This window comes from Melanostigma gelatinosum (assembly GCF_949748355.1).
Source record: "Melanostigma gelatinosum genome assembly, chromosome: 11".
Classification (NCBI taxonomy): domain Eukaryota; kingdom Metazoa; phylum Chordata; class Actinopteri; order Perciformes; family Zoarcidae; genus Melanostigma; species Melanostigma gelatinosum.
In genome coordinates, this window is record NC_136644.1 from 27,440,009 (window position 1) to 27,466,172 (window position 26,164).

Genomic DNA, 26,164 nt, shown 5'->3' on the forward strand with positions numbered 1-26,164 from the left:
CTGAATGTTCCGATAATGTTATTTGTTAGATCTTGTAGCAGGTTCCTGACAGTAGATTGGTCTCTGAAGGCTCTGCTGGATATTTAACAGTCTAACAGTTGTCTGAGTATTCTGAAAGGTTTCTGAACTCGTCTTGCTTGAACTCATAATAGCTGTTTTGATGATCTGACAGGTCTTTTTGGTCATTTTGACAAATCTCTAATATATTAACTGTAAAGTTCTCTAAAGGTCTAACAGACTAAAAACATCTTTGATGGCTTTCCAAAGCTCCCACTAAAGGTGCCTGACAGATTCTGTGTGTTCTTGGATAATTCATTTCTACAGGTTGTTGTGGAACCCTGAAACTTCTCTTTGACGTTCTCCGGTGTCTCTATGGGACTGTTGTCCGGCTGCTGAGTGCTGGTAACCTCCAACAATGGACAGTCTTCATCCTCACGTACCTCCCAAACATGTATCATACATTCTTCATCTGTACCTTTGAGCAGTTTAGAACATAGAACATCTACATGTTGTTGTTGAAGGACGTTGAACCGCCGACATAATGAAAGAAGACTTCTAACTAAAACCTGAAAGACGTTTGATGTGAACGGCGACAGGAGCTGTTGCACCTCAATGAATATCTGCACAACATGTTTGAGAAAACATAATTGTGTATGTTTGTGTGTGAGTGTTTGTGAGTGCATACGTAACCTGAAAGAACACGAAGAAGAAGAGACAGCCCTAGTGATGTTCTGTGATGTGATTGGCTGTTTGGAAACAGCGGCTGCCTATTGGATGATGTAAACATGAGGGCTGCTGCATGTTCTCTGACAACAGAATACTTTGTCCTTTCTTCAGATATTAAAGTATAGTGTTGTCTTTCCTCTTGAATGTTTATGTTTCTGCCCTCTGATTGGTCCACAAAAATAGTTTAGTCACACGTTTATTTCACTGTGACATATTATACCCGAGGTAGCCAAGGCTACGCAGTCCGACCGTAGAGGCCCGGACTAGAGGGTTGAACGCGGGCGCCTGAAGACGCTCCTCACATATATTATTATTGTTATTAAAAGGTGATTTGTGCAACTTTGTTATTCAGGGAGTTTGTATCAAACAAGTCCTTCGTGCTGCTCGGTACCCTTGAAGTAGCTCTCAGGTTGGTGACGCTTGTACTAAACTATGACGTTATTCATGATATTTTTCGACATACTATACTATGATTATACATATGATATATGTATAGTCACATAGATATATATATACACCATACCTTAGCCTTTCATGACTTTTAAATGTAACTAATATTGAAAAATAAATGAAAGGAGACACATTACGCTCATTTCAGCTTCATTTCTTTACGTTTGGTTTATGTTTACACGCTTTAATGTTGAAACTACTCATCATCCGAATAAAGCCCAGTGAGTATCAGATGAGGGAAAGTATATTCTAATGAGCCTGTATCTGATTGGCTCGTTGAATCACATGTTTCTGATCCAGGCCGCCCACAACAACTGACTGGGTCGTCTTGTTTCAGTTCTTGTGCTGGTGGACGCTGCAGAACTCTACGATCTGTTTTCCATGTGATTGTGAGAGACTTCCTGTTCATGGCAGCGTAGTTCTAAAAGTTGGAGCAAGATCATCCCCCAAACAGTCAGACGATGATTAATAATACGAGTGAAGCGATGCCTTGATATTGAATATAATGCTGTTGTGCTGCATCAGTGTTCTGGATGTCACAACAAACCAGATGTAAGGTTTAGAGTATTCCTCTAAGGTCCGTAACGTGTTCTTCTCTTAGCTTGAGCCTCAGACTAACGTCGGCCTCCATCATCAGCGGAGATGTTCTGACAGAAAGGGACAAGACGCCAATTTACAGTTTTGTTTATTGTTTCAAACTTCCATCAAGTTGTTCACATGTTGTACCAAAGTGCTGAGTGTCTCTTCAAAGGGTTGGAGCTCTGCAGCAGCAGCTGAGGATCATGGGTAATGTAGTGTCTAGTGCTACCACAGCTCTGTGAAGATGTGAAGTGAACTGAAACACATTCCCTCCGTTGACCGACAGCAAAGCGTCACTTCCATCAGAAGCTCTGAGCTGCTGACTGTCAACAAGCTGCACAAACAACTGTGTTGTTGTTGTTGTTGTTAACAGACAAACACACTTGAGGCTGCGTACAGCATTTACAGGAAGTAATAAACATTAGTGGAGCAACGGATCAGCACAAAAGAAAGAAGGGAAACTTTTAGATCTCTGGTATAGTTATTGATCGTTGATGATTGATATTAACAGATTCATTACAGCAGCCAGCAACAAGGATCCACAATATCGTATCTTTTTTGTCATCGTCCAAAACATAATTTAAACACTCTGAAGTCTGTAAACCATCAAAAATACTAAATGTTGTACTTTGTTATATTTCTTCATAAAAACACAATTCAAATGATCAGAGTTAATGATTCCACTTCATCACTAATGTTACTGTATTATGTAAGTTATTACTAAGCCATATTATTTCCTCAAGACAAGTGTGTTGTGTGTCACATGAGCGCCCCCTGCTGGGCTGCAGCTGCACGCTGTCTCCGTGATGAGCTCCTATGCTGAGTACACAACTGCTACAATGGTGCCGCGTCATCGTGGAGAGCAACGTCAACGTCAACGCGCCGCTGAGTGGATTAGAGTTAAACCCTAAAACTTCTCCACGGTGCCGTGACTCAACAGTTTGGCTTGTGTTGATAAGCATTGACGTTAAAACTCTGCGTGTGTGTGTAGAGTGTGTGTGTGTGCGTGTGTGTGTGTGTGTCTGTGAGTGTGTGTCTGTGAGTGTGTGTGTGCATGTGTGTGTGTGTAGAGTGTGTGTGTGTGCGTGTGTGTGTGTGTGTCTGTGAGTGTGTGTGTGCATGTGTGTGTGTGTAGAGTGTGTGTCTTACCTGAGTCCTACCTGAGTCCTACATGAGTCCTGCATGAGTCTTACCTGAGTCCTACATGAGTCCTGCATGAGTCTTACCTGAGTCCTACCTGAGTCCTACATGAGTCCTACATGAGTCCTACATGAGTCTTACCTGAGTCCTACATGAGTCCTGCATGAGTCTTACCTGAGTCCTACATGAGTCCTACATGAGTCCTACATGAGTCCTACATGAGTCTTACCTGAGTCCTACATGAGTCCTGCATGAGTCTTACCTGAGTCCTACATGAGTCCTGCATGAGTCTTACCTGAGTCCTACATGAGTCCTACATGAGTCCTACATGAGTCCTACCTGAGTCCTACCTGAGTCCTACATGAGTCCTGCATGAGTCTTACCTGAGTCCTACATGAGTCCTGCATGAGTCTTACCTGAGTCCTACCTGAGTCCTACATGAGTCCTATATGAGTCCTACATGAGTCTTACCTGAGTCCTACATGAGTCCTGCATGAGTCTTACCTGAGTCCTACATGAGTCCTACATGAGTCCTACATGAGTCCTACATGAGTCTTACCTGAGTCCTACATGAGTCCTGCATGAGTCTTACCTGAGTCCTACATGAGTCCTACATGAGTCCTACATGGGTCTTACCTGAGTCCTACATGAGTCCTACATGAGTCCTACATGGGTCTTACCTGAGTCCTACATGAGTCCTACATGAGTCCTACATGGGTCTTACCTGAGTCCTGCATGAGTCTTACCTGAGTCCTACATGAGTCTTACCTGAGTCCTACATGAGTCCTAGCTGAGTCTTACCTGAGTCCTACATGAGTCTTACCTGAGTCCTACATGAGTCCTACCTGAGTGTTACCTGAGTCCTACCTGAGTCTTACCTGAGTCCTACATGAGTCTTACCTGAGTCCTACCTGAGTCTTACCTGAGTCCTACATGAGTCTTACCTGAGTCTTACCTGAGTCAGACCTGAGTCTTACCTGAGTCCTACATGAGTCCTACCTGAGTCTTACCTGAGTCCTACATGAGTCTTACCTGAGTCTTACCTGAGTCCTACCTGAGTCTTACCTGAGTCCGACATAAGTCTTACCTGACTCCTACCTGAGTCCTACCTGAGTCCTACCTGAGTCCTACCTGAGTCTTACCTGAGTCCTACATGAGTCTTACCTGAGTCCTACCTGAGTCTTACCTGAGTCCTACATGAGTCTTACCTGAGTCCTACCTGAGTCTTACCTGAGTCCTACATAAGTCTTACCTGACTCCTACCTGAGTCCTACCTGAGTCCTACATGAGTCCTACCTGAGTCCTACCTGAGTCTTACCTGAGTCCTACCTGAGTCTTACCTGAGTCCTACTTGAGTCCTACATAAGTCTTACCTGAGTCCTACCTGAGTCTTACCTGAGTCTTACCTGAGCCCTACATAAGTCTTACCTGACTCCTACCTGAGTCCTACCTGAGTCTTACCTGAGTCCTACATACGTCTTACCTGAGTCTTACCTGAGTCCTACCTGAGTCTTACCTGAGTCCTACCTGAGTCCTACCTGAGTCCTACATGAGTCCTACCTGAGTCCTACATAGGTATTACCTGAGTCTTACCTGAGTCCTACCTGAGTCTTACCTGATTCTTACCTGAGTCCTACATGAGTCCTACATGAGCCCTACATAAGTCCGACCTGAGTCTTACCTGAGTCCTACATGAGTCCTACCTGAGTCCTACCTGAGTCCAACCCGAGTCCTACCTGAGTCCTACCTGAGTCCTACCTGAGTCCTACATGAGTCCTACCTGAGTCTTACCTGAGTCCTACATGAGTCCTACCTGAGTCTTACCTGAGTCCTACACGAGTCTTACCTGAGTCCTACCTGAGTCCTACATAAGTCATACCTGAGTCCTACATGAGTCTTACCTGAGTCCTACCTGAGTCCTACATGAGTCTTACCTGAGTCCTACCTGAGTCCAACATGAGTCTTACCTGAGTCCTACCTGAGTCATACCTGAGTCTTACCTGAGTCCTACAAAAGTCTTACCTGAGTCCTACCTGAGTCCTACATCAGTCTTACCTGAGTCCTACCTGAGTCTTACCTGAGTCTTACCTGAGTCCTACCTGAGTCCTACCTGAGTCCGAGTCCTACATGAGTCCTACCTGAGTCCTACATAAGTCTTACCTGAGTCCTACATGAGTCTTACCTGAGTCCTACATCAGTCTTACCTGAGTCCTACCTGAGTCTTACCTGAGTCCTACATGAGTCCTACCTGAGTCCTACATAAGTCTTACCTGAGTCCTACCTGAGTCCTACATGAGTCCTACCTGAGTCTTACCTGAGTCCTACATAAGTCTTACCTGAGTCCTACCTGAGTCTTACCTGATTCTTACCTGAGTCCTACATAAGTCCTACAAGAGCCCTACATAAGTCCTACCTGAGTCTTACCTGAGTCCTACATGAGTCCTACCTGAGTCCTACCTGAGTCCAACCCGAGTCATACATGAGTCTTACCTGAGTCCTACCTGAGTCCAACCCGAGTCCTACCCGAGTCTTACCCGAGTCCGACCCGAGTCCGACCCGAGTCCGACCCGAGTCCTACCGAGTCCTACCCGAGTCCTACCGAGTCCTACCTGAGTCCTACCTGAGTCTTACCTGAGTCCTACCTGAGTCTTACCTGAGTCCTACCTGAGTCCTATCCGAGCAGTAACCTCCATGTTGTATCACTCACCTGTTAAGATGTCTTCCTGCCTCCAGCTGCTGTTGATCAGGGCGGATACAGAGAGCCACTGTGGGGCTTATCATGTATTGGTGACAGCCACCAGTTAAAATGAATATTGAACAAGGTGAAATGTTTTCAGCTGTATTTATTTAGTTTTACACGTGTAAGAGAGAGAGATAGCATCAGCAGCAAAACACCAACGCTGCACAACAAAACTCCGTACAACATGTAGACTATGAGGTAAAAATGAATAAAAAAGTAAAACCGTAAAATATGATACAAATTATAAAATATATAAAACGTACAATGAAGTAGAACTTTATAACAAAGTAAAGATATGTAATAAAGTACCACAGTTCTACAAAGATGATACTCTGACAGTCGGAGGATGTAAACGTATTTGAGGAGCATGTGGTTAATAACCAACAATCAGTTGATCAGCTGGACTCATATCTTAGGTTGTCTGTATGTTGAAGGGTTCAACACTACTTTATTACTTTAATACAAACTTTACTTTTTATGCTAATGTTACTTTTTTCATGCTGTTACTTTTATAATACTGTCTTTAAACATCTATTAAATATGAATGATTATGTGTTAATGTTATATCATGTTATATTTAATAAAGTCTGTAATCAGAGACAGAGATCTTATCTGATTATCTGACGTTGTGTCTATTCACTGCCAACATGCACAGACACACACACACACACACATGCACACACACACATGCACACACACACACATACATACATGCACAGCGACATGTGAACACGTCACTAAAATGCATCTTACAAGGGGGCTGAATGTAGCTATGTGTCTGGTTGTCCGGGGTCGGTTGTTCGGGGTCTGTTGTCTCGGTCTGTGGTCCCGGTCAGTTGTTCGGGTTGGTTGTTTCGGTCGGTTGTTCGGGCCGGCTGTCTCGGCCGGTTGTTCGGTTCGGTTGTCTCGGTCGGTTGTTCGGGTCGGTTGTTCGGGCCGGCTGTCTCGGTCGGTTGTTCGGTTCGGTTGTCTCGGTCGGTTGTTCGGGTTGGTTGTTCGGGTCGGTTGTCTCGGTCGGGGTCTGTTGTCTCGGTCGGTTGTTCTGGGTCGGTTGTCCCGGTCGGTTGTCCGGGTCGGTTGTTCGGGATCGGTTCTCCCGGTCGGATGTTCTAGGTCGGTTGTCTCTGTCGTTTGTCTCTGTCGTTTGTCCCAGTCGGTTGTCTCGGTCCGTTGTTCGGGGTCGGTTGTCTCGGTCGGTTCTCCCGGTCGGTTGTCCGGGTCGGATGTTCGGGGCCGGTTGTCTCGGTCCGTTGTTCGGGGTCGGTTGTCTCGGTCGGTTGTTTGGGGTCGGTTGTCTCGGTCGGTTGTTCGGGGTCTGTTGTCTCGGTCTGTGGTCCCGGTCAGTTGTTCTGGTTGGTTGTTTCGGTCGGTTGTTCGGGCCGGCTGTCTCGGTCGGTTGTTCAGGTCGGTTGTTCGGGATCCGTTCTCCCGGTCGGTTCTCCCGGTCGGATGTTCTGGGTCGGTTGTCTCTGTCGTTTGTCCCGGTCGGTTGTCTCGGTCGGTTGTCTCGGTTGTTTGTCCCGGTCGGTTGTTCGGAGTCTGCTGTCCCAGTCGGTTGTCTCGGTTGTTTGTCCCGGTCGGTTGTTCGGAGTCGGTTGTCCCAGTCGGTTGTTTGCCCCGGTCGGTTGTTCGGGGTCGGTTGTCTCGGTCGGTTGTTCGGGGTCGGTTGTTCTCCGTCGGTTGTCTCGTCGGTTGGTCAAAGGAGGGTTTGCATCACAAACAAGAATAGATGAAGCTATCACGTATCAACAGGAGAGACACACTACTTAATTTAAAAATCTATTTTACTACATTCTTGATTTATTTCTTAGTTCACTTTTATTGTATCGACTGAGTTTTCTGTTGTTGTTTTTATTGTCTTACTTTTGCTGCTTTGTCTGTCAAATCACTTTGTAAACTTTGTTTTTAAAGGCAAAAAAAAAAGGCTTTAAAAAACAGGCTGTTTTTAAAGGGGTCCCGCTGCTGTCTCCTCCGCCCGGCTCTTCCGCGGCTCGGGGCTCGGCTCTGACAGCCGTGGTGAGGCTCCACAGCCGGCAGAGGAGCGACCGCAGCAGGGACAGCACGGCCAGCAGCAGCGGGTGGTGGGACACGGACCAAAGCATGCCCGGCTTCCTGGAGCCGTCACCGGCGGAGACCCGCGGGGCTTCACCTGCTGCACCGGAGGACTCACCGCACTGAAAACATTATGCATTCAATATATATTACTTATTATATATATTATATTTTTATATATGTATTAAATATAAATTTATTTTATAAAATATATATTAATTATAATAATTACATTAATACATATTTAATATAACGTATTTATATAATGTATATATAATATATAATGTAATGTCCCATGAAGCCCAGTGAACATTAGATATTTAAATAGACAATAGACAGTACTTTATTAATCCCAGCAGTGAATTGTACCTTAATGATGTGTAAATATACTACTTAACAATACTTATCAGCAATAGTTTGAATAAAATAAATATAATCTGATATACAAAGTACTGCGGAAGGTAAAATGTAACATACACGATGAATACACTGTGACGTAAACAGGAAGTAGGGACGTACAGACAACACCACGTGATCCGCGGGAACCGTCACGAGATCACGTGGTGTTGTCGGTCAGCTGATTAACCGTCTTCCGGGTTGTCGGTTAAGTTTGTGAGCTTCTTCTCTGTTTACTGCGGCTGAACTCCAGGTAAACTCCATATATCTCTGTGTATAACTCTCTCTATATACTATATATATATATAGTATATATATGTACTGTATATATATATACTGTATATATACATATACATGTATATATACATTAAACACACAGTAAATATACATACATCGTATATATATATATATATTATATATGTATATATACGATGTATGTATTTATCTTTGTGCCTCTGAGGATCTTAAATATTATCAACAAGTAAGTACATGTACTTGCATGTACTTGGCGTTTGTTTAAGTCAGAGATACTTTTTACTCCTTTGAATACTTCTGGATACTTTAATAACAGTACACAGTGTTTTGTGTATTACCTCATTAATACTTGATAGTTGATCGTATCTTCTGTCAGATCAGCATAGAGTAACACATGTTGTGTACATAAACACACTTATGAGGTACTTGTACTTCACTTATATCAGCTGGTAAAATGTGAAGCATCTTTGTGGATTTAAACTACTAACTAAATATGTATACATATCATATAAAACACAAGTGGAGCTTTGAGTATTTATATACTGCAGTATTTCTATTCTATGTGAATACTTGCAGTACTGCTGATAACAGAGGTTAAGTAGTACTAGTAATAATAACACTTTATCTGATCATTGAAGTATTTATATATACATATATATTTATTCATACCTTTATGTCGCTGCTGGACCACATTTAAATAGATGAAACAAAGACTACGTGTACTTCTTTACGTTCTCATGTTGGGATGTCTTCGTGCGAACGTTCTGGACTGTTGGACAAAACACGAGAGAAACAAACTAAACTACGTATCCCATGAGCCTTAGCGGTATGTTGCAGACAAATACAATAATATTAATGAAGTGACGATTAAAGTTCATGATGAAGTGAAGTGTGGAGCGCAAACAGCTGATCAGCTGGGGGGGGGTCTGTGCTCAGGCCTGTGTCACATGGTCTGCTTGTGTTTCTGTGATTCCAGTCATGAACACCTCAGACAGCGACGAGGACTCGTACAACGAGAGGACGGCGTTGGTCCCGTCTGAGAGTCCAGCGGTGGCCTCCTACAAACCAGAGCCTGAGCTGGACCCCCCCGCCGACACCCCGTCCAAAACGGTAACGGAATCAAGGATAAAGCCCGTAATAGTCATATTGTTGTTGATGTATTTCCTGCTGAATGTCCCTCTGGTGGTCAGTCTGGGGTCAGCAGGAGGGCGGGTCCAGCTGCCGTGGAGGGTAGCGGCGGCGGCGGCGGCTCGGATCAGGAGGTCGACGCAGACGATGAAGAGCTGACTCTGAAGTACGGAGCCAAACACGTCATCATGCTCTTCGTCCCCGTCACCCTCTGCATGGTGGTGGTGGTCGCCACCATCAAGTCGGTCAGCTTCTACACGGAGAAGACCGACCAGCAGCTGTAGGTCCGCACGTCTTCGGCACGCCACATGTACGACTCCTCCGACTCGGCTAAACCCCCGCTTTTTGTGTCTTCCCCCCCCCCCCGCAGGATCTACACGCCGTTCACGGAGAACACCACGTCCGTCGGCCGCCGGCTCCTCAACTCCGTCCTCAACACTATCATCATGATCAGCGTCATCGTGGTCATGACCATCTTCCTGGTCGTCCTCTACAAGTATCGCTGCTACAAGGTCAGAAACCCGTCTCAATAAGAACTCTTTAAAGCCAAGGTTTACATACCACCATCCGGCAGAGAGCAGGAGAAGCAGTGCATGCTGGGAGTGTTGGGGCGAGTTTGGAGGCGGGTTGTGCTGCTGTATTTAGAAGGCGCCATGTAGCCTCATGGAGCCTCATGTAGCCTCATGTAGCCTCATGTAGCCTCATGTAGTCCTCTCTGGATCGGGTGGTCATGTAGCATCATGTAGCATCATGTAGCCTCCTCTCTGGATCGGGTGGTCATGTAGCATCATGTAGCCTCATGTAGCATCATGTAGCCTTCTCTCTGGATCGGGTGGTCATGTAGCATCATGTAGCATCATGTAGCATCCTCTCTGGATCGGGTGGTCATGTAGCATCATGTAGCATCATGTAGCATGCTCTCTGGATCGGGTGGTCATGTAGCCTCATGTAGCATCATGTAGCATCCTCTCTGGATCGGGTGGTCATGTAGCATCATGTAGCCTCATGTAGCATCATGTAGCATCCTCTCTGGATCGGGTGGTCATGTAGCATCATGTAGCCTCATGTAGCATCATGTAGCGTCCTCTCTGGATCGGGTGGTCATGTAGCATCATGTAGCATCATGTAGCATCATGTAGCCTCCTCTCTGGATCGGGTGGTCATGTAGCATCATGTAGCCTCATGTAGTCCTCTCTGGATCGGGTGGTCATGTAGCCTCATGTAGCATCATGTAGCCTCCTCTCTGGATCGGGTGGTCATGTAGCATCATGTAGCATCATGTAGCATCATGTAGCCTCCTCTCTGGATCGGGTGGTCATGTAGCATCATGTAGCATCATGTAGCCTCCTCTCTGGATCGGGTGGTCATGTAGCATCATGTAGCATCATGTAGCATCATGTAGCCTCCTCTCTGGATCGGGTGGTCATGTAGCATCATGTAGCATCATGTAGCCTCCTCTCTGGATCGGGTGGTCATGTAGCATCATGTAGCATCATGTAGCATCATGTAGCCTCCTCTCTGGATCGGGTGGTCATGTAGCATCATGTAGCATCATGTAGCCTCCTCTCTGGATCGGGTGGTCATGTAGCATCATGTAGCATCATGTAGCCTCCTCTCTGGACCGGGTGGTCATGTTGCATAGAGTCTGATCATAACGTGCTGCTGATCTGGTGCTTTGTGTCCATCAGTTCATCCACGGTTGGCTCATCCTGTCCTCCCTCATGCTGCTCTTCTGGTTCAGCTTCATGTATCTGGGGTGAGTGGCTGAGGTTCTAAAAGGTTTTCTGCACATTGAGGAACCATGTTTAAAGAGTTCAGGTGCATCATCGTGGTCTTCCTCCGATTCCCAGCGAAGTGTTCAAGACGTACAACCTGGCGGTGGACTACCCGACGGTCGGCGTGATCATCTGGAACTTCGGGGCGGTGGGGATGATCTGCATCCACTGGAAGGGCCCCCTCCAGCTGCAGCAGGCCTACCTGATCCTCATCAGCGCCCTCATGGCCCTCGTCTTCATCAAGTACCTGCCCGAGTGGTCGGCCTGGGTCATCCTGGGAGCCATCTCCGTCTACGGTGAGCAGCGGTTGATGTTCACACTGCCGTTTCGTGGATACTTCAGTCTCCCATCATGCATTGCTCTGGTTGTGATTGTTGTTGCAGACCTGGTGGCCGTCCTGTCCCCTAAAGGTCCTCTCAGAATGTTGGTGGAGACGGCTCAGGAACGCAACGAGCCCATCTTCCCCGCCCTCATCTACTCCTGTGAGTCCATTTCAAAAGAAGAAGAAGAAGACGTGCACATTGATTGTATGATCACATGATGAGTCTCTGACCTGTTGATTTACCTGTCCGTGTTCAGCTGCCATGATGTGGACGGTGGGGATGGCGAGCCCGGCGGACGCTCAGCGCTCCGGACAGGAAACAGGTCGGACATCACAAACAGCTATTCACTGCAAGGGATCATGGGAAATGAGCATCTGGACACAATAGCATGAACGATCTGATGAATCAACCTGATGGACACTCGTTTATATTCGTGTTTTTAATTCTGAATATTTGGAAGTGATGATGGACATGATCAGGAGTGATCATTTCACTTATTCTCTTGAAAAATGAGATTTGATTTATTAAATTTATTTATTGTAAAAAAAACTGAGAACTCATTACATATTTATTCACAAATAATATAATCACTTACTGGAGGTTTAATTGAATCAGCCACTTCTATTTTCTTTATAAAGAGTAATATCATCATCATCATCATCATCATCACAGAACAATTGGTCTTTAAATGCCAAATTAATTAATAAAGTAAATAAGCTGTAAAATGACTTACTTTGTAAGAAAAGGTGAAATAAATAATCAATAATAAAGTAAAATATCTGAATAAATACTGAAACTTGAAATTAACTTTTTTAATGTATTAAATTAATCAATTAGATTCTTTTGACTCTGGTGGCTCACTTCCTGTCACCATTTTGTTTTTCAGACGAGGAGGCGGAGCAGAGCAGCAGGGGGGCGGAGCCTGAGAACCGACAGTCCCGGTCATTTCCAGAAGACGACCTGGAGGAAGACCGTGAGTTTAAATCAGCTGACTGCGTAGTTTAAGGTTTAATACCAGAGTAGGAAAACACAGCGTCTGTAGGAGGTGGAAGGTGTGTTCAATGTCTGTAGGAGATTAAAGGTGCGTTCAATGTCTGTAGTAGGTGGAAGGTGTGTTCAATGTCTGTAGGAGATTAACGGTGCGTTCAATGTCTGTAGGAGGTGGAAGGTGTGTTCAATGTCTGTAGGAGGTGGAAGGTGTGTTCAATGTCTGTAGGAGATTAAAGGTGCGTTCAATGTCTGTAGGAGGTGGAAGGTGTGTTCAATGTCTGTAGGAGGTGGAAGGTGCGTTCAATGTCTGTAGGAGAATAAAGGTGCGTTCAATGTCTGTAGGAGATTAACGGTGCGTTCAATGTCTGTAGGAGATTAACGGTGCGTTCAATGTCTGTAGGAGATTAACGGTGCGTTCAATGTCTGTAGGAGATTAAAGGTGCGTTCAATGTCTGTAGGAGATTAAAGGTGCGTTCAATGTCTGTAGGAGATTAAAGGTGCGTTCAATGTCTGTAGGAGATTGAAGGTGCGTTCAATGTCTGTAGGAGGTGGAAGGTGCGTTCAATGTCTGTAGGAGGTGGAAGGTGCGTTCAATGTCTGTAGGAGGTGGAAGGTGCGTTCAATGTCTGTAGGAGTGGAAGGTGCGTTCAATGTCTGTAGGAGAATAAAGGTGCGTTCAATGTCTGTAGGAGATTAACGGTGCGTTCAATGTCTGTAGGAGATTGAAGGTGCGTTCAATGTCTGTAGGAGGTGGAAGGTGCGTTCAATGTCTGTAGGAGATTAAAGGTGCGTTCAATGTCTGCAGGAGGAGTGAAGCTCGGCCTCGGTGACTTCATCTTCTACAGCGTTCTGGTTGGGAAAGCTGCAGCGACGGGTGGAGACTGGAACACAACGCTAGCCTGCTTCGTCGCTATTCTTATCGTAAGTAGTTTTATACACCAGAATATCAAACTTCCTTCATGTTACCATGTGATGTAATCTAATGTGTACCTGTGATTCTTCTTCTTCTGTGTCTTTAACACACCTGTGACACACCTGTGCTCTCAGGGTCTGTGCCTGACTCTGCTGCTGTTGGCCATCTTTAAGAAGGCTCTGCCGGCGCTGCCCATCTCCATCACCTTCGGCCTGGTCTTCTACTTCTCCACTGACTTCCTGGTTCAGCCCTTCATGGACAACCTGGCTGCTCACCAGTTTTACATCTGAGAGGAAGCCCCGCCCACCTCACCTGACGCCGCCTCCTTGTCTTTATCGTCATCGTCGTTATTCTGAGACTACTTCCTGCGGCCGTCTTTAAGTCTTTTTTGGGGGAACTCACAGGAAATGATGTCATGCAGACAGAGGACAGAGGACAGGTGGTGGTGGCAGCAGGTCACCTGCTCAGGTGTGTTTCTGATCTGTGACGGCTGCGTGTGATAGGCCGACGCTCCCATCAGTCAACTTACAACCTGTAAAGAGTCTCTTGTTACTGTCTCTGTCCTGATTGGTTCTCACAGCCGGCTGTACGTCATGTGACCTGACACTTGCTGCAAGCTGTTTACTCCAACACTAAACCAGCTGATTGTGATTCGTTGGTCTGGGAGCCGATTGATAGAATTAACATTTAATCATTTGTAATAATCCCGTCCTGACCCGATCATTCTTCTTCTGGTACAATGAAACAAACCTGCAGAAGAAATAATCCACAGCTCCATTAAGATGAAGTGGATTCTGCACTTTTTTATGAATCCAACAGGGAAACTTTAATATCTCTTATGAGAGGAGAAACTACTACGGAGCTATTTATTCCAGAGTTCTTTCAGTCTGAGAGCAGCATTCATGGATTTCACTTCAGGTTCTGTAAAGTTCTCCCTCTGAACTCTCACAGCGCCTCAAACTCTTCTGCACTCAGATCTTCTGCTGCTCGCTCTCACATTTCACTCTGCAGTTTAATTTTGAATAAAGACAGTTCTATGTAAACCAGCCCGTTCTTCTTCTATATATATTTCTATAACGCTAACGGCTAGCTCTCTGTGTGCAGATGACAACAAGTGAGTGTTGACGTGGCTGATTCAAGGCATTTGTGTCAGCATACGGGAAAATATTAAGTTTGGGTAAAGTAGTAGTTAGATCAGGAAATCTGCACGCAACAAAATATCTGTGTAAACAAATGGTTTGAGCAGAAGCAGAGCAAATCCAAACAGCTTTTTTCTTTAAATATTACAACTTTTCCTCACATCTTTCTATGACTTTCTTGTAATATTTGGGCTTTATTACTCAAACTCTCTGCGGTGGTATCTGAATTATTCGGACGTTAAAAAGAACAAAATATGATGAAGTTGTTTGAAACTTCTTTTCGTCTCAAATATTAAACAGAATTCATCACTTGTTTCTGATTCTGGTAGAATTTCATTTTATTACAAAACACTGTTTCATTTCATCGCTGTGCAATAAAGTGAAGAAATAAAAATAATTATATTAACTTTTTACACTTTCAGCTCAAATTTTGGTTTTACAGCACACTTCCTGTCTGGTTCAGTCTCAGCGGTTTTCAGAATAAAAGCTCTGACCTCTGATGCCACGAGTTAACTGGTTATGATGGTTTTGATGCCACTAATTAACTGGTTAAGATGGTTGTAATGCCACTAGTTAACTGGTTAAGATGGTTATGATACCACTAGTTAACTGGTTATGATGGTTTTGAGGCCACTAGTTAACTGGTTAAGATGGTTATGATGCCACTAGTTAACTGGTTAAGATGGTTGTGATGCCACTAGTTAACTGGTTAATATGGTTATGATGCCACTAGTTAACTGGTTAAGATGGTTGTGATGCCACTAGTTAACTGGTTATGATGGTGTTGATGTCACTAGTTAACTGGTTAATATGGTTATGATGCCACTAGTTAACTGGTTAAGATGGTTTTGATGCCACAAGTTAACTGGTTATGATGGTGTTGATGTCACTAGTTAACTGGTTAATATGGTTATGATGCCACTAGTTAACTGGTTAAGATGGTTTTGATGCCACGAGTTAACTGGTTATGATGGTGTTGATGTCACTAGTTAACTGGTTAAGATGGTTATGATGCCACTAGTTAACTGGTTAATATGGTTATGATGCCACTAGTTAACTGGTTAAGATGGTTGTGATGCCACTAGTTAACTGGTTATGATGGTGTTGATGTCACTAGTTAACTGGTTAATATGGTTATGATGCCACTAGTTAACTGGTTAAGATGGTTTTGATGCCACGAGTTAACTGGTTATGATGGTGTTGATGTCACTAGTTAACTGGTTAATATGGTTATGCCACTAGTTAACTGGTTAAGATGGTTTTGATGCCACGAGTTAACTGGTTATGATGGTGTTGATGTCACTAGTTAACTGGTTAAGATGGTTATGCCACGAGTTAACTGGTTATGATGGTGTTGTCACTAGTTATGCCACTAGTTAACTGGTTAAGATGGTTATGATGCCACAAGTTAACTGGTTATGATGGTGTTGATGTCACTAGTTAACTGGTTAAGATGGTTATGATGCCACGAGTTAACTGGTTAAGATGGTTTTGATGCCACGAGTTAACTGGTTATGATGGTGTTGTCACTAGTTATGATGCCACTAGTTAACTGGTTAAGATGGTTATGATGCCACTAGTTAACTGGTTGAGCTGGTGTTGTTGTCACTAGTTAACTGGTTTTGATGCCACTAGTTCAACATTTTGTTGCTGTCTGAATGAAAATATGACTCAAATTAATTTCTGATTCTGTTTTAATAAATGACTGATACAATCCCAAAGAGCAGCTCCTCTTTCACGTCAACATGTTTATTCTGGTTAATAAAAAACAACAACAGTAGTTTCTACTGAATGAAATGACTTCACAGTTTAATTCCTCTCTTCAAACTGGGATTTGTTCTTCAGCAGGAACGCTGCCAGGTACTCGATGGGGTTCGGAGGTCTGGAGGACAGAAAGGACACTATTCATTCAGCGGGTATTTAAACACAGTGACCTATGACCTCTGTGTAGACCAAGTGTGTCCCACCTGTCCTTGGCGAGCAGCGACAGACCCTGCAGCAGGATCGGGACCACGGTCTGGTCCAGGTACGCTCGGGTCGGCAGCGCCTGCAGGTCCACCTTCTGCTTCGAGATCTTCTCCGAGCCCGCCTTCTCGTTCTCCACCGTCCTCTGAGGAGCAGCAAAGCATGATGGGAGTCTGCCTTTTCATCTCAGCGTGTGTGTGTCTGTGAGTGAGTGAGAGTGTGTGAGTGTGTATGTGAGTGAGAGTGTGTGCGCGCGTGTGTGGGTGTGTGAGAGTGCGTGCGTGTGAGAGTGTGTGAGAGAGAGTGTGTGTGTGTGTGAGCGTGTGTGAGAGTGCGTGTGTGAGTGTGAGCGTGTGTGAGAGTGCGTGTGTGAGAGTGCGTGTGTGAGAGTCAGTGTGTGTGAGAGTGCGTGTGTGTGTGAGTCAGTGTGTGTGAGTCAGTGTGTGTGAGTGAGTGAGTGTGTGTGAGAGAGTGTGAGAGTGTGTGTGAGTCAGTGTGTGTGAGTCAGTGTGTGTGAGTGTGTGCGTGTGAGTGTGTGTGAGAGAGTGCGTGAGTGTGAGTGAGAGTGTGCGTGCGTGTGAGTGTGTGTGAGTGTGTGTGTGAGTGAGAGAGTGTGAGAGTGTGTGTGAGTCAGTGTGTGTGAGTGAGTGTGTGTGAGTGAGTGTGTGTGAGAGAGTGTGTGCGTGTGTGTGTGTGAGTGAGTGAGTGAGTGAGTGAGTGAGTGAGTGTGTGTGTTACCTGGATGTTCTCCGTCAGTCCGTACTCTGCGTGAGGGTTTTCAGACACCTGCAGGAGAACTTGTGTTTATTCATCACCAATCAGACAAAAGTACTTTTACTCAAGTACTGTTTGATCATACTTGTACTTCACTACATCTCACAGTACATATTGTACTTTTTACTTCATTTATCTGACAGCTTTAGTTACTTTACAGATTGCGATTATTAATTAACTAATAACTGATATAACAGATGATATGAAGTCATTCAAATTAGCTCCAGCTAGTGATGAACACATGAACGCAGTAATATTATATATATTCTATAATGAGTACGGGTACTTTGAGTATATTTCAATAATAATACTTTTGTACTTTTACTAAATGATTGAGTACTTATTCATGTTTTATAATTATCATCAGCTGGAACTTTAAACACAGCCAGGAGCTCCTGCTAGGCTAACAGTTTCCCCCTGCTAACAGTCTTTGTGCTAAGCTAGGCTAACAGTTTCCCCCTGCTAACAGTCTTTGTGCTAAGCTAGGCTAACAGTTTCCCCCTGCTAACAGTCTTTGTGCTAAGCTAGGCTAACAGTTTCCCCCTGCTAACAGTCTTTGTGCTAAGCTAGGCTAACAGTTTCCCCCTGCTAACAGTCTTTGTGCTAAGCTAGGCTAACAGTTTCCCCCTGCTAACAGTCTTTGTGCTAAGCTAGGCTAACAGTTTCCCCCTGCTAACAGTCTTTGTGCTAAGCTAGGCTAACAGTTTCCCCCTGCTAACAGTCTTTGTGCTAAGCTAGGCTAACAGTTTCCCCCTGCTAACAGTCTTTGTGCTAAGCTAGGCTAACAGTTTCCCCCTGCTAACAGTCTTTGTGCTAAGCTAGGCTAACAGTTTCCCCCTGCTAACAGTCTTTGTGCTAAGCTAGGCTAACAGTTTCCCCCTGCTAACAGTCTTTGTGCTAAGCTAGGCTAACAGTTTCCCCCTGCTAACAGTCTAGGCTAATCACGTCCTGACCCCAGTCTGTACAGGACTCCGAGATTAAACATCTGACTCTGTGGTACTCGGTGTAGTACTCTGTGTAGTACTCGGTGTAGTAGTGCTGGGCGGTATGACCAAAAATGCATATCACTGTATTTTTTTCGCGTTAAAGCATTAATTAATGAACCGGCCAGCAAGCGGTGAACAGCGGTTTGTGTGGCGTCTCTTCCCGTTTCCTTCACCTACATTCCCCTTGGTCCTAAGTCCCTCCATGTTCAGCTTCTTATCACAGTCTATGTACCAACGTACATTTATCACAAATACCACACATATTACAGTAATCAGCGTTATTATGTGTCTGACCAAAATACCTTCTGTTGTTCAGTCTGTGTTCATCCTGCATCGCTCTGTTCTGTTCTTCAATGTAACGTTACTGGAGCCACAGAGCCTCTCAGCTGTTAGCGAGCTTTACCCAGCATGCAGTTCGGCGGTGAAATTTTATAAATGTACAATTATTAGTGTTACAGATTGTTTGTGTCACAAACTGTTGTGTCGTGGTGTTTTGTTGTTAAAGAGCGTTATAACCATGACTAGAGGTCCCTCTCAATACAGGTAAGACAACTAGCTCCGCCCACAGCGCCCCTAGTGGTGAACATATTCTGCTGCCTGTTGAAGAGCGACAGCAGTAGTTTCTGTGCACCGGTATGACGCTTTATGAAAACTTCATATCATACGGGAAATTAAAACCGGTATACCGCCCAGCACTACTGTGTGGTACTCTGTGTGTAGTACTGTGTGTGTAGTACTGTGTGTGTAGTACTGTGTGTGTAGTACTGTGTGTGGTGTACTGTGTGTGTAGTACTGTGTGTGTAGTACTGTGTGTGGTGTACTGTGTGTGTAGTACTGTGTGTGTAGTACTGTGTGTGTAGTACTGTGTGTAGTACTGTGTGTGTAGTACTGTGTGTGTAGTACTGTGTGTGTAGTACTGTGTGTGTAGTACTGTGTGTGTAGTACTGTGTGTGTAGTACTGTGTGTGGTGTACTGTGTGTGTAGTACTGTGTGTGTAGTACTGTGTGTGTAGTACTGTGTGTGTGTAGTACTGTGTGTGTAGTACTGTGTGTGTAGTACTGTGTGTAGTACTGTGTGTGTAGTACTGTGTGTGGTGTACTGTGTGTGGTGTACTGTGTGTGTAGTACTGTGTGTGTAGTACTGTGTGTGTAGTACTGTGTGTGTGTAGTACTGTGTGTGTGTGTAGTACTATGTGTGTAGTACTGTGTGTGTAGTACTGTGTGTGTAGTACTGTGTGTGTAGTACTGTGTGTGTAGTACTGTGTGTGTAGTACTGTGTGTGTAGTACTGTGTGTGTAGTACTGTGTGTAGTACTGTGTGTGTAGTACTGTGTGTGCGTAGTACTGTGTGTGGCGTACTGTGTGTGTAGTACTGTGTGTGTAGTACTGTGTGTGTAGTACTGTGTGTGTAGTACTGTGTGTGTAGTACTGTGTGTGTGTAGTACTGTGTGTGTAGTACTGTGTGTGTAGTACTGTGTGTGTAGTACTGTGTGTGTAGTACTGTGTGTGTAGTACTGTGTGTGGTGTACTGTGTGTGTAGTACTGTGTGTAGTACTGTGTGGAGTACTGTGTGTGTAGTACTGTGTGTGGTGTACTGTGTGTGTAGTACTGTGTGTGTGTAGTACTGTGTGTGTAGTACTGTGTGTGTAGTACTGTGTGTGTGTAGTACTGTGTGTGTGTAGTACTGTGTGTGTAGTACTGTGTGTGTAGTACTGTGTGTGTAGTACTGTGTGTGTAGTACTGTGTGTGTAGTACTGTGTGTGTAGTACTGTGTGTGGTGTACTGTGTGTGTAGTACTGTGTGTGTAGTACTGTGTGTGGTGTACTGTGTGTGTAGTACTGTGTGTGGTGTACTGTGTGTGGTGTACTGTGTGTGTAGTACTGTGTGTAGTACTGTGTGTAGTACTGTGTGTGTAGTACTGTGTGTGGTGTACTGTGTGTGGTGTACTGTGTGTGTAGTACTGTGTGTGTAGTACTGTGTGTGTAGTACTGTGTGTGGTGTACTGTGTGTGTGTAGTAGTGTGTGTGTAGTACTGTGTGTGTAGTACTGTGTGTGTGTGTAGTACTATGTGTGTAGTACTGTGTGTGTAGTACTGTGTGTGTAGTACTGTGTGTGTAGTACTGTGTGTGTAGTACTGTGTGTGTGTAGTACTGTGTGTGTGTAGTACTGTGTGTAGTACTGTGTGTGTAGTACTGTGTGTGTAGTACTGTGTGTAGTACTGTGTGTGTAGTACTGTGTGTGGTGTACCGTGTGTAGTACTGTGTGTAGTACTGTGTGTGGTGTACTGTGTGTGTAGTACTGTGTGTAGTACTGTGTGTGTAGTACTGTGTGTGGTGTAGTACTGTGTGTAGTACTGTGTGTGTAGTACTGTGTGTAGTACTGTGTGTGTAGTACTGTGTGTGGTGTACTGTGTGTGTAGTACTGTGTGTGTGTAGTACTGTGTGTGTAGTACTGTGTGTGTAGTACTGTGTGTGTAGTACTGTGTGTGTAGTACTGTGTGTGTAGTACTGTGTGTGGTGTACTGTGTGTGGTGTACTGTGTGTGGTGTACTGTGTGTGTAGTACTGCGTGTAGTACTGTGTGTGTAGTACTGTGTGTGGTGTACTGTGTGTGGTGTACTGTGTGTGTAGTACTGTGTGTGTAGTACTGTGTGTGTAGTACTGTGTGTGTGTAGTACTGTGTGTGTAGTACTGTGTGTGTGTAGTACTGTGTGTGTAGTACTGTGTGTGTAGTACTGTGTGTGTAGTACTGTGTGTGTAGTACTGTGTGTGTAGTACTGTGTGTGTAGTACTGTGTGTGTAGTACTGTGTGTGTGTAGTACTGTGTGTGTGTAGTACTGTGTGTGTAGTACTGTGTGTGTGTGTAGTACTATGTGTGTAGTACTGTGTGTGTAGTACTGTGTGTGTAGTACTGTGTGTGTAGTACTGTGTGTGTAGTACTGTGTGTGTAGTACTGTGTGTGTGTAGTACTGTGTGTGTGTAGTACTGTGTGTAGTACTGTGTGTGTAGTACTGTGTGTGTGTAGTACTGTGTGTAGTACTGTGTGTGTAGTACTGTGTGTAGTACTGTGTGTGTAGTACTGTGTGTGGTGTACTGTGTGTAGTACTGTGTGTAGTACTGTGTGTGTAGTACTGTGTGTGTAGTACTGTGTGTGGTGTACTGTGTGTGTAGTACTGTGTGTAGTACTGTGTGTAGTACTGTGTGTGTAGTACTGTGTGTGGTGTAGTACTGTGTGTAGTACTGTGTGTGTAGTACTGTGTGTAGTACTGTGTGTGTAGTACTGTGTGTGGTGTACTGTGTGTGTAGTACTGTGTGTGTAGTACTGTGTGTGTAGTACTGTGTGTAGTACTGTGTGTAGTACTGTGTGTGGTGTACTGTGTGTGTGTAGTACTGTGTGTGTGTAGTACTGTGTGTGTGTAGTACTGTGTGTGTAGTACTGTGTGTAGTACTGTGTGTGTGTAGTACTGTGTGTGTAGTACTGTGTGTAGTACTGTGTGTGTAGTACTGTGTGTGTGTAGTACTGTGTGTGTGTAGTACTGTGTGTGTGTAGTACTGTGTGTGTAGTACTGTGTGTGGTGTACTGTGTGTGTGTAGTACTGTGTGTGTGTAGTACTGTGTGTAGTACTGTGTGTGGTGTACTGTGTGTGTGTAGTACTGTGTGTGTGTAGTACTGTGTGTGTGTAGTACTGTGTGTGTAGTACTGTGTGTGGTGTACTGTGTGTGTAGTACTGTGTGTGTAGTACTGTGTGTGTAGTACTGTGTGTGGTGTACTGTGTGTGTAGTACTGTGTGTGTAGTACTGTGTGTGGTGTACTGTGTGTGTAGTACTGTGTGTGTGTAGTACTGTGTGTGTGTAGTACTGTGTGTAGTACTGTGTGTGGTGTACTGTGTGTGTAGTACTGTGTGTGGTGTACTGTGTGTGTAGTACTGTGTGTGTGTAGTACTGTGTGTGTGTAGTACTGTGTGTAGTACTGTGTGTGGTGTACTGTGTGTGTAGTACTGTGTGTAGTACTGTGTGTGGTGTACTGTGTGTGTAGTACTGTGTGTGGTGTACTGTGTGTGTAGTACTGTGTGTGTGTAGTACTGTGTGTAGTACTGTGTGTGGTGTACTGTGTGTGTAGTACTGTGTGTAGTACTGTGTGTGGTGTACTGTGTGTGTAGTACTGTGTGTGGTGTACTGTGTGTGGTAGGGCTGGGCGGTATGACCAAAAATCCATATCACGGTATATTTTAAGACTACCGGTTTCACGGTATATCACGGTATTTTTCTTCCACCTCAATGCAGTGGTCCTGCAGCTGAAATACCACCTTATAACCACATTATGGCGCGACAGCTTCTATTGGTTTTTCAGGCTGTAACTATGCACGAGTCGTTTGAGTCGTTTGACATCTGAAGCTATCAGTCTAAAAGAGGAGAGGGACAGAGAGAGAGAGAGGAATCGGAGGCGAGGGGAACGGAGAGGTGCGTTGGGGAGAGACCGGGAGAAGAAATCGAGCCAGAGTCAGAGGAAGATGAGACGAGGAGACCGGAAAGGAGGAAGGGATAGCACAGACAAATCGGGAGCACATCGGCCCATCGCGGAGTCAAGGTGAAAAAAGAGGAAACGAGAGTGAGCATCAGACTGGGAAAACAAAGAGGAAATATGATGAAAAGTATCTGTGTCTGGGCTTCACTTGGATTGGCAACGCAGATTCCCCAAAGCCACAGTGCGTGGTGTGCAGTGAGGTTCTGGCTAACAGTCTGAAGCTCTTATTTACGTCACCACCTGAACACCAAGCATGCCAGTGCAAGTCAAAAGCCCCTTACATTGTTTATATCCAAATTGGAGGAGTTACAAAACAGCCAAAAACAACTGGAGTCTCATTCATGTGTTGGTCTATAAATGACGCACTACGGGCTTCATATCTGGTTACAGAATAGCGAGAAAGGGGCTACCGCACACAATCACTGAAGACGTGAGCTCGCCAGCTGCCAGAGAGATGGTGGAATGTATGATTGGGGAGAAAGAAGCAAAAAAGTTGGACATGATCCCGGTGTCCAACAACACTGTGTCTCCGCATCGATGCTTTGTCCGAAGACATCCTGGCTACATTAGTCGCTCATTGATTGTAAATTAAATGTGATAATCTGCCTCTGAGCCTGTGCGTGTGTGCTCGCATCCGTATTGCTCTTTAAAAGTGACGCCTTGTGTCACTGAAAGTTATTGAAACTTTGTTGCAGTGTTTCAGGGCGTTTTCACACCTTCAGTTCGTTTGCTTTGTTGCAGTTGCTCCTTTGTTCGGTTTGTGTTCACACTGCAACATTTAACAGCGGACTAAATCTTGTAAACAAATGCCACGCGCGAGCAAACTGTTCTCTCATTGGTCCGATTCTTATGCAGCTATGAAGGCTTAAAAGGCTCTGTTGCTTCTTTTTTTTTTTTTTTATTAAGGGGGGGGGGGGGGGGGGGGGTTGGGGGTGCGCGAACCCGGTCGGGATGTAGAAGGGGGTGCGCGGCCTAAAAAGTTTGGGAACCGCTGCTGTAGACAACTAGCTGCGTCTGTAGCGCTCTGTGTGGTACTCACTGGAGTGTGTCCCTCCATCGACGTATCTGCATCTGTGTGATCTGAAAGACAACGAGACGCTGTGAACCTTTAGAGTCCTCTGTTGACGGAGGAGAATTATATCATCATTTCATGAGAGGAGGTCTGGAGAGTCTGTCCTCTGTCCTCTCTCCCGCCAGCTAAAGACTAAAATGATTTATTTAAGCGAGCATCACACACACTCCTCCATGATGCTGTTTCATGCATTATCTTTAATAACGTTCACCAACAGACCGAATGTTTCAGTGACCTCCCCACCCACCCACCCCCACACACACCCACCCCCACACACACACACACACACACACACACACACACACACACACACACACACACACACAGAGACACACACACAGAGACACAGAGACACACACACACACACACACACACACACACACACACACACACACACACACACACACACACACACACACACACACACACACACACACACACACACACACACAGGTCTGTTTACGAGTAAACGTCTCTCCGTGAACCTATCGGAGTTACTCACGTGTTCAAAGAGACAAATAACAAATAAAGTCTTTACTAACTTGATGTATTGCACTTTGAACGTTATGTGCTCTAACGCTGCTTCCGTTCGGACAGACGTCTGTACTCACAACTCATTGAAACGTTCGTCCGCACGAAACCGTAAACTAGCTTAGCATCACATTCAGGCTCCCTGTCCGGTGAATAAACGTCACTAACGGGTCAAATCCACGGTGTGTTCCAAACCTAGTCACTAAACTATGAAACACAACCGGAAACACGCAGCAAAGAAACTAAATACGATTAAAAACCGGCAAAATCGGGATCAATGGAACTACAGTAAACTCACCGTCTGCCATGTTTGTTGTGGATGTTAACGTAAGATGTCTGACGTACGTCGATTCTTCTTCTGCTGCTTCTTCTTCTTCTTCTGGTTTTACGCGGTTGTCTTCCAGCTCATTGGTGCTTTACCGCCACCTTCAGGTCCGGAGTGTGACTCAGAGAACAGACTTATGATATTTACCCCAAAACAAACCAACTAATAATAATAATAATAACAATAATAATAATAATAATAATCATAATAATAATAAATAAATGTATGTATGTAAGACAATAATTAAAAAGCACTGTGACCCCTGCTTTTAAATCAAACCCTGTTTTATGGCCCGACCTTAACCTCCACACTCTGTCTCCTCTCTCCTTGTTCCTTCTTCCTAACTCTTGTAACTTTGACTCTCTTGTGAATGTGATATAAATGTCTCTGGACTCTGGAATACTGGACTTACTGGACTTGATACTGGACTTGACCTCTGCCGTCCTGATGCTCATCTTCATATCTGTGTCCTGTCCTCAGCCTCTCTCTCACACAGAACTCAGCCTCCCCGATGAGACGGTCTTGTATCTGACTGAAGGCCTTCGTGCACTTTATCTTGACGGCTGTTTGCTGAAGACGAGTCGGAGCATCTCGACACCTTCTCACCGCCGAGTGTTCTCCACCCACAGATCAACCACCCTGCCAGCGTCTCCGCTGTGTCAACTGCATTATGGGATGTTCTTCAGTTGAGTCCTGATGCTTTATCTGGTGAGAATCATCATACAGTACAGTAGTTGACCCTTTCTCCTTAAATCCAGCAGCGTTCCTCTCCTTTCTCCTGCAGGAGGTCTTCAATGCTCCTCTTAAAGCCTGAAGCACGTCGCTTTGCTCTGCTGCCGTCATCAGACACAGATCTCATCACAGATCTCATCACAGATCTCATCACAGATCTCATCACAGATCTCATCAAGGCCACACGCTTATTACTTTCTCCTGCTGGTCTGTCCATGTCAACCGTGAAACGGAGAGAACTCACAGAAATGTAGATGTTCTAACCCTCTCAGTCTCTCCGTTTGAGTTACTCCACCAGTTACAAACTCTCCCGCCACCTCCCAACCTGTGCAGCTTCATCAGCAAACCTTTGTCTCTGTCACACTGCAGTGACTGACCCTCTGCTCTTCTTTCAGCCTCGAGCCTCGTCACTGAGTCCATGTTCCTTCCTTTCCTAGAAACACTGTGAACATCGTTCCTCTCTTCTCAAGATCATGAGCATCTTTCCTCTATCGTACAGACTTTAGAGGTGAGAGCTGTTGGTCTGCAGCTGGACTTTATTTTGAAGGCGCAGCAGCTTCAGTGCTGGGTGGTCACTGACTGTTACACACTCGTGTGCTATCTGATGTTCCTACAGATCGAATCCCGATCCCCCGTCAAGCCGTCACGATGC

At 45.0% G+C, this 26,164-nt stretch overlaps 2 protein-coding genes across 2 annotated transcripts; one reads left to right on the forward strand and one right to left on the reverse strand.

Annotated features, from left to right (window-relative positions):
- Positions 1-8,255: 8,255 nt before the first annotated feature.
- psen2 (presenilin 2) lies at positions 8,256-15,017 on the forward strand. The gene is made up of 11 exons (XM_079278419.1): positions 8,256-8,336; positions 9,315-9,448; positions 9,529-9,746; positions 9,837-9,978; positions 11,155-11,222; positions 11,317-11,537; positions 11,625-11,723; positions 11,821-11,886; positions 12,451-12,537; positions 13,360-13,475; positions 13,602-15,017. Exons 2-11 carry the CDS (start codon positions 9,317-9,319, stop codon positions 13,755-13,757), a joined length of 1,305 nt encoding a protein of 434 aa, XP_079134545.1. The 5' UTR covers positions 8,256-8,336; positions 9,315-9,316; the 3' UTR covers positions 13,758-15,017.
- Positions 15,018-16,336: 1,319 nt separating this feature from the next.
- On the reverse strand, positions 16,337-24,805 carry dpy30 (dpy-30 histone methyltransferase complex regulatory subunit). The gene is made up of 5 exons (XM_079278426.1): positions 24,754-24,805; positions 23,892-23,932; positions 17,310-17,357; positions 16,574-16,716; positions 16,337-16,488 (listed from the first exon to the last, which is right to left on the reverse strand). The coding sequence occupies exons 1-5, from the start codon at positions 24,761-24,763 to the stop codon at positions 16,416-16,418; spliced, it is 315 nt and encodes a 104-aa protein (XP_079134552.1). The 5' UTR covers positions 24,764-24,805; the 3' UTR covers positions 16,337-16,415.
- Positions 24,806-26,164: the final 1,359 nt, after the last annotated feature.

Coding starts and splice junctions, on each gene's coding strand:
- psen2 (XM_079278419.1), top strand. CDS start 9,317: ATGAACACCTCAGACAGCGACGAGGACTCGTACAACGAGAGGACGGCG. Junction 9,449..9,528: donor CCGACACCCCGTCCAAAACG/GTAACGGAATCA, acceptor TCTGGTGGTCAG/TCTGGGGTCAGCAGGAGGGC. Junction 11,538..11,624: donor GGGAGCCATCTCCGTCTACG/GTGAGCAGCGGT, acceptor TTGTTGTTGCAG/ACCTGGTGGCCGTCCTGTCC.
- dpy30 (XM_079278426.1), bottom strand. Junction 17,358..23,891: donor CGATGGAGGGACACACTCCA/GTGAGTACCACA, acceptor GTTCTCCTGCAG/GTGTCTGAAAACCCTCACGC. Junction 16,717..17,309: donor GACTGACGGAGAACATCCAG/GTAACACACACA, acceptor GCTGCTCCTCAG/AGGACGGTGGAGAACGAGAA.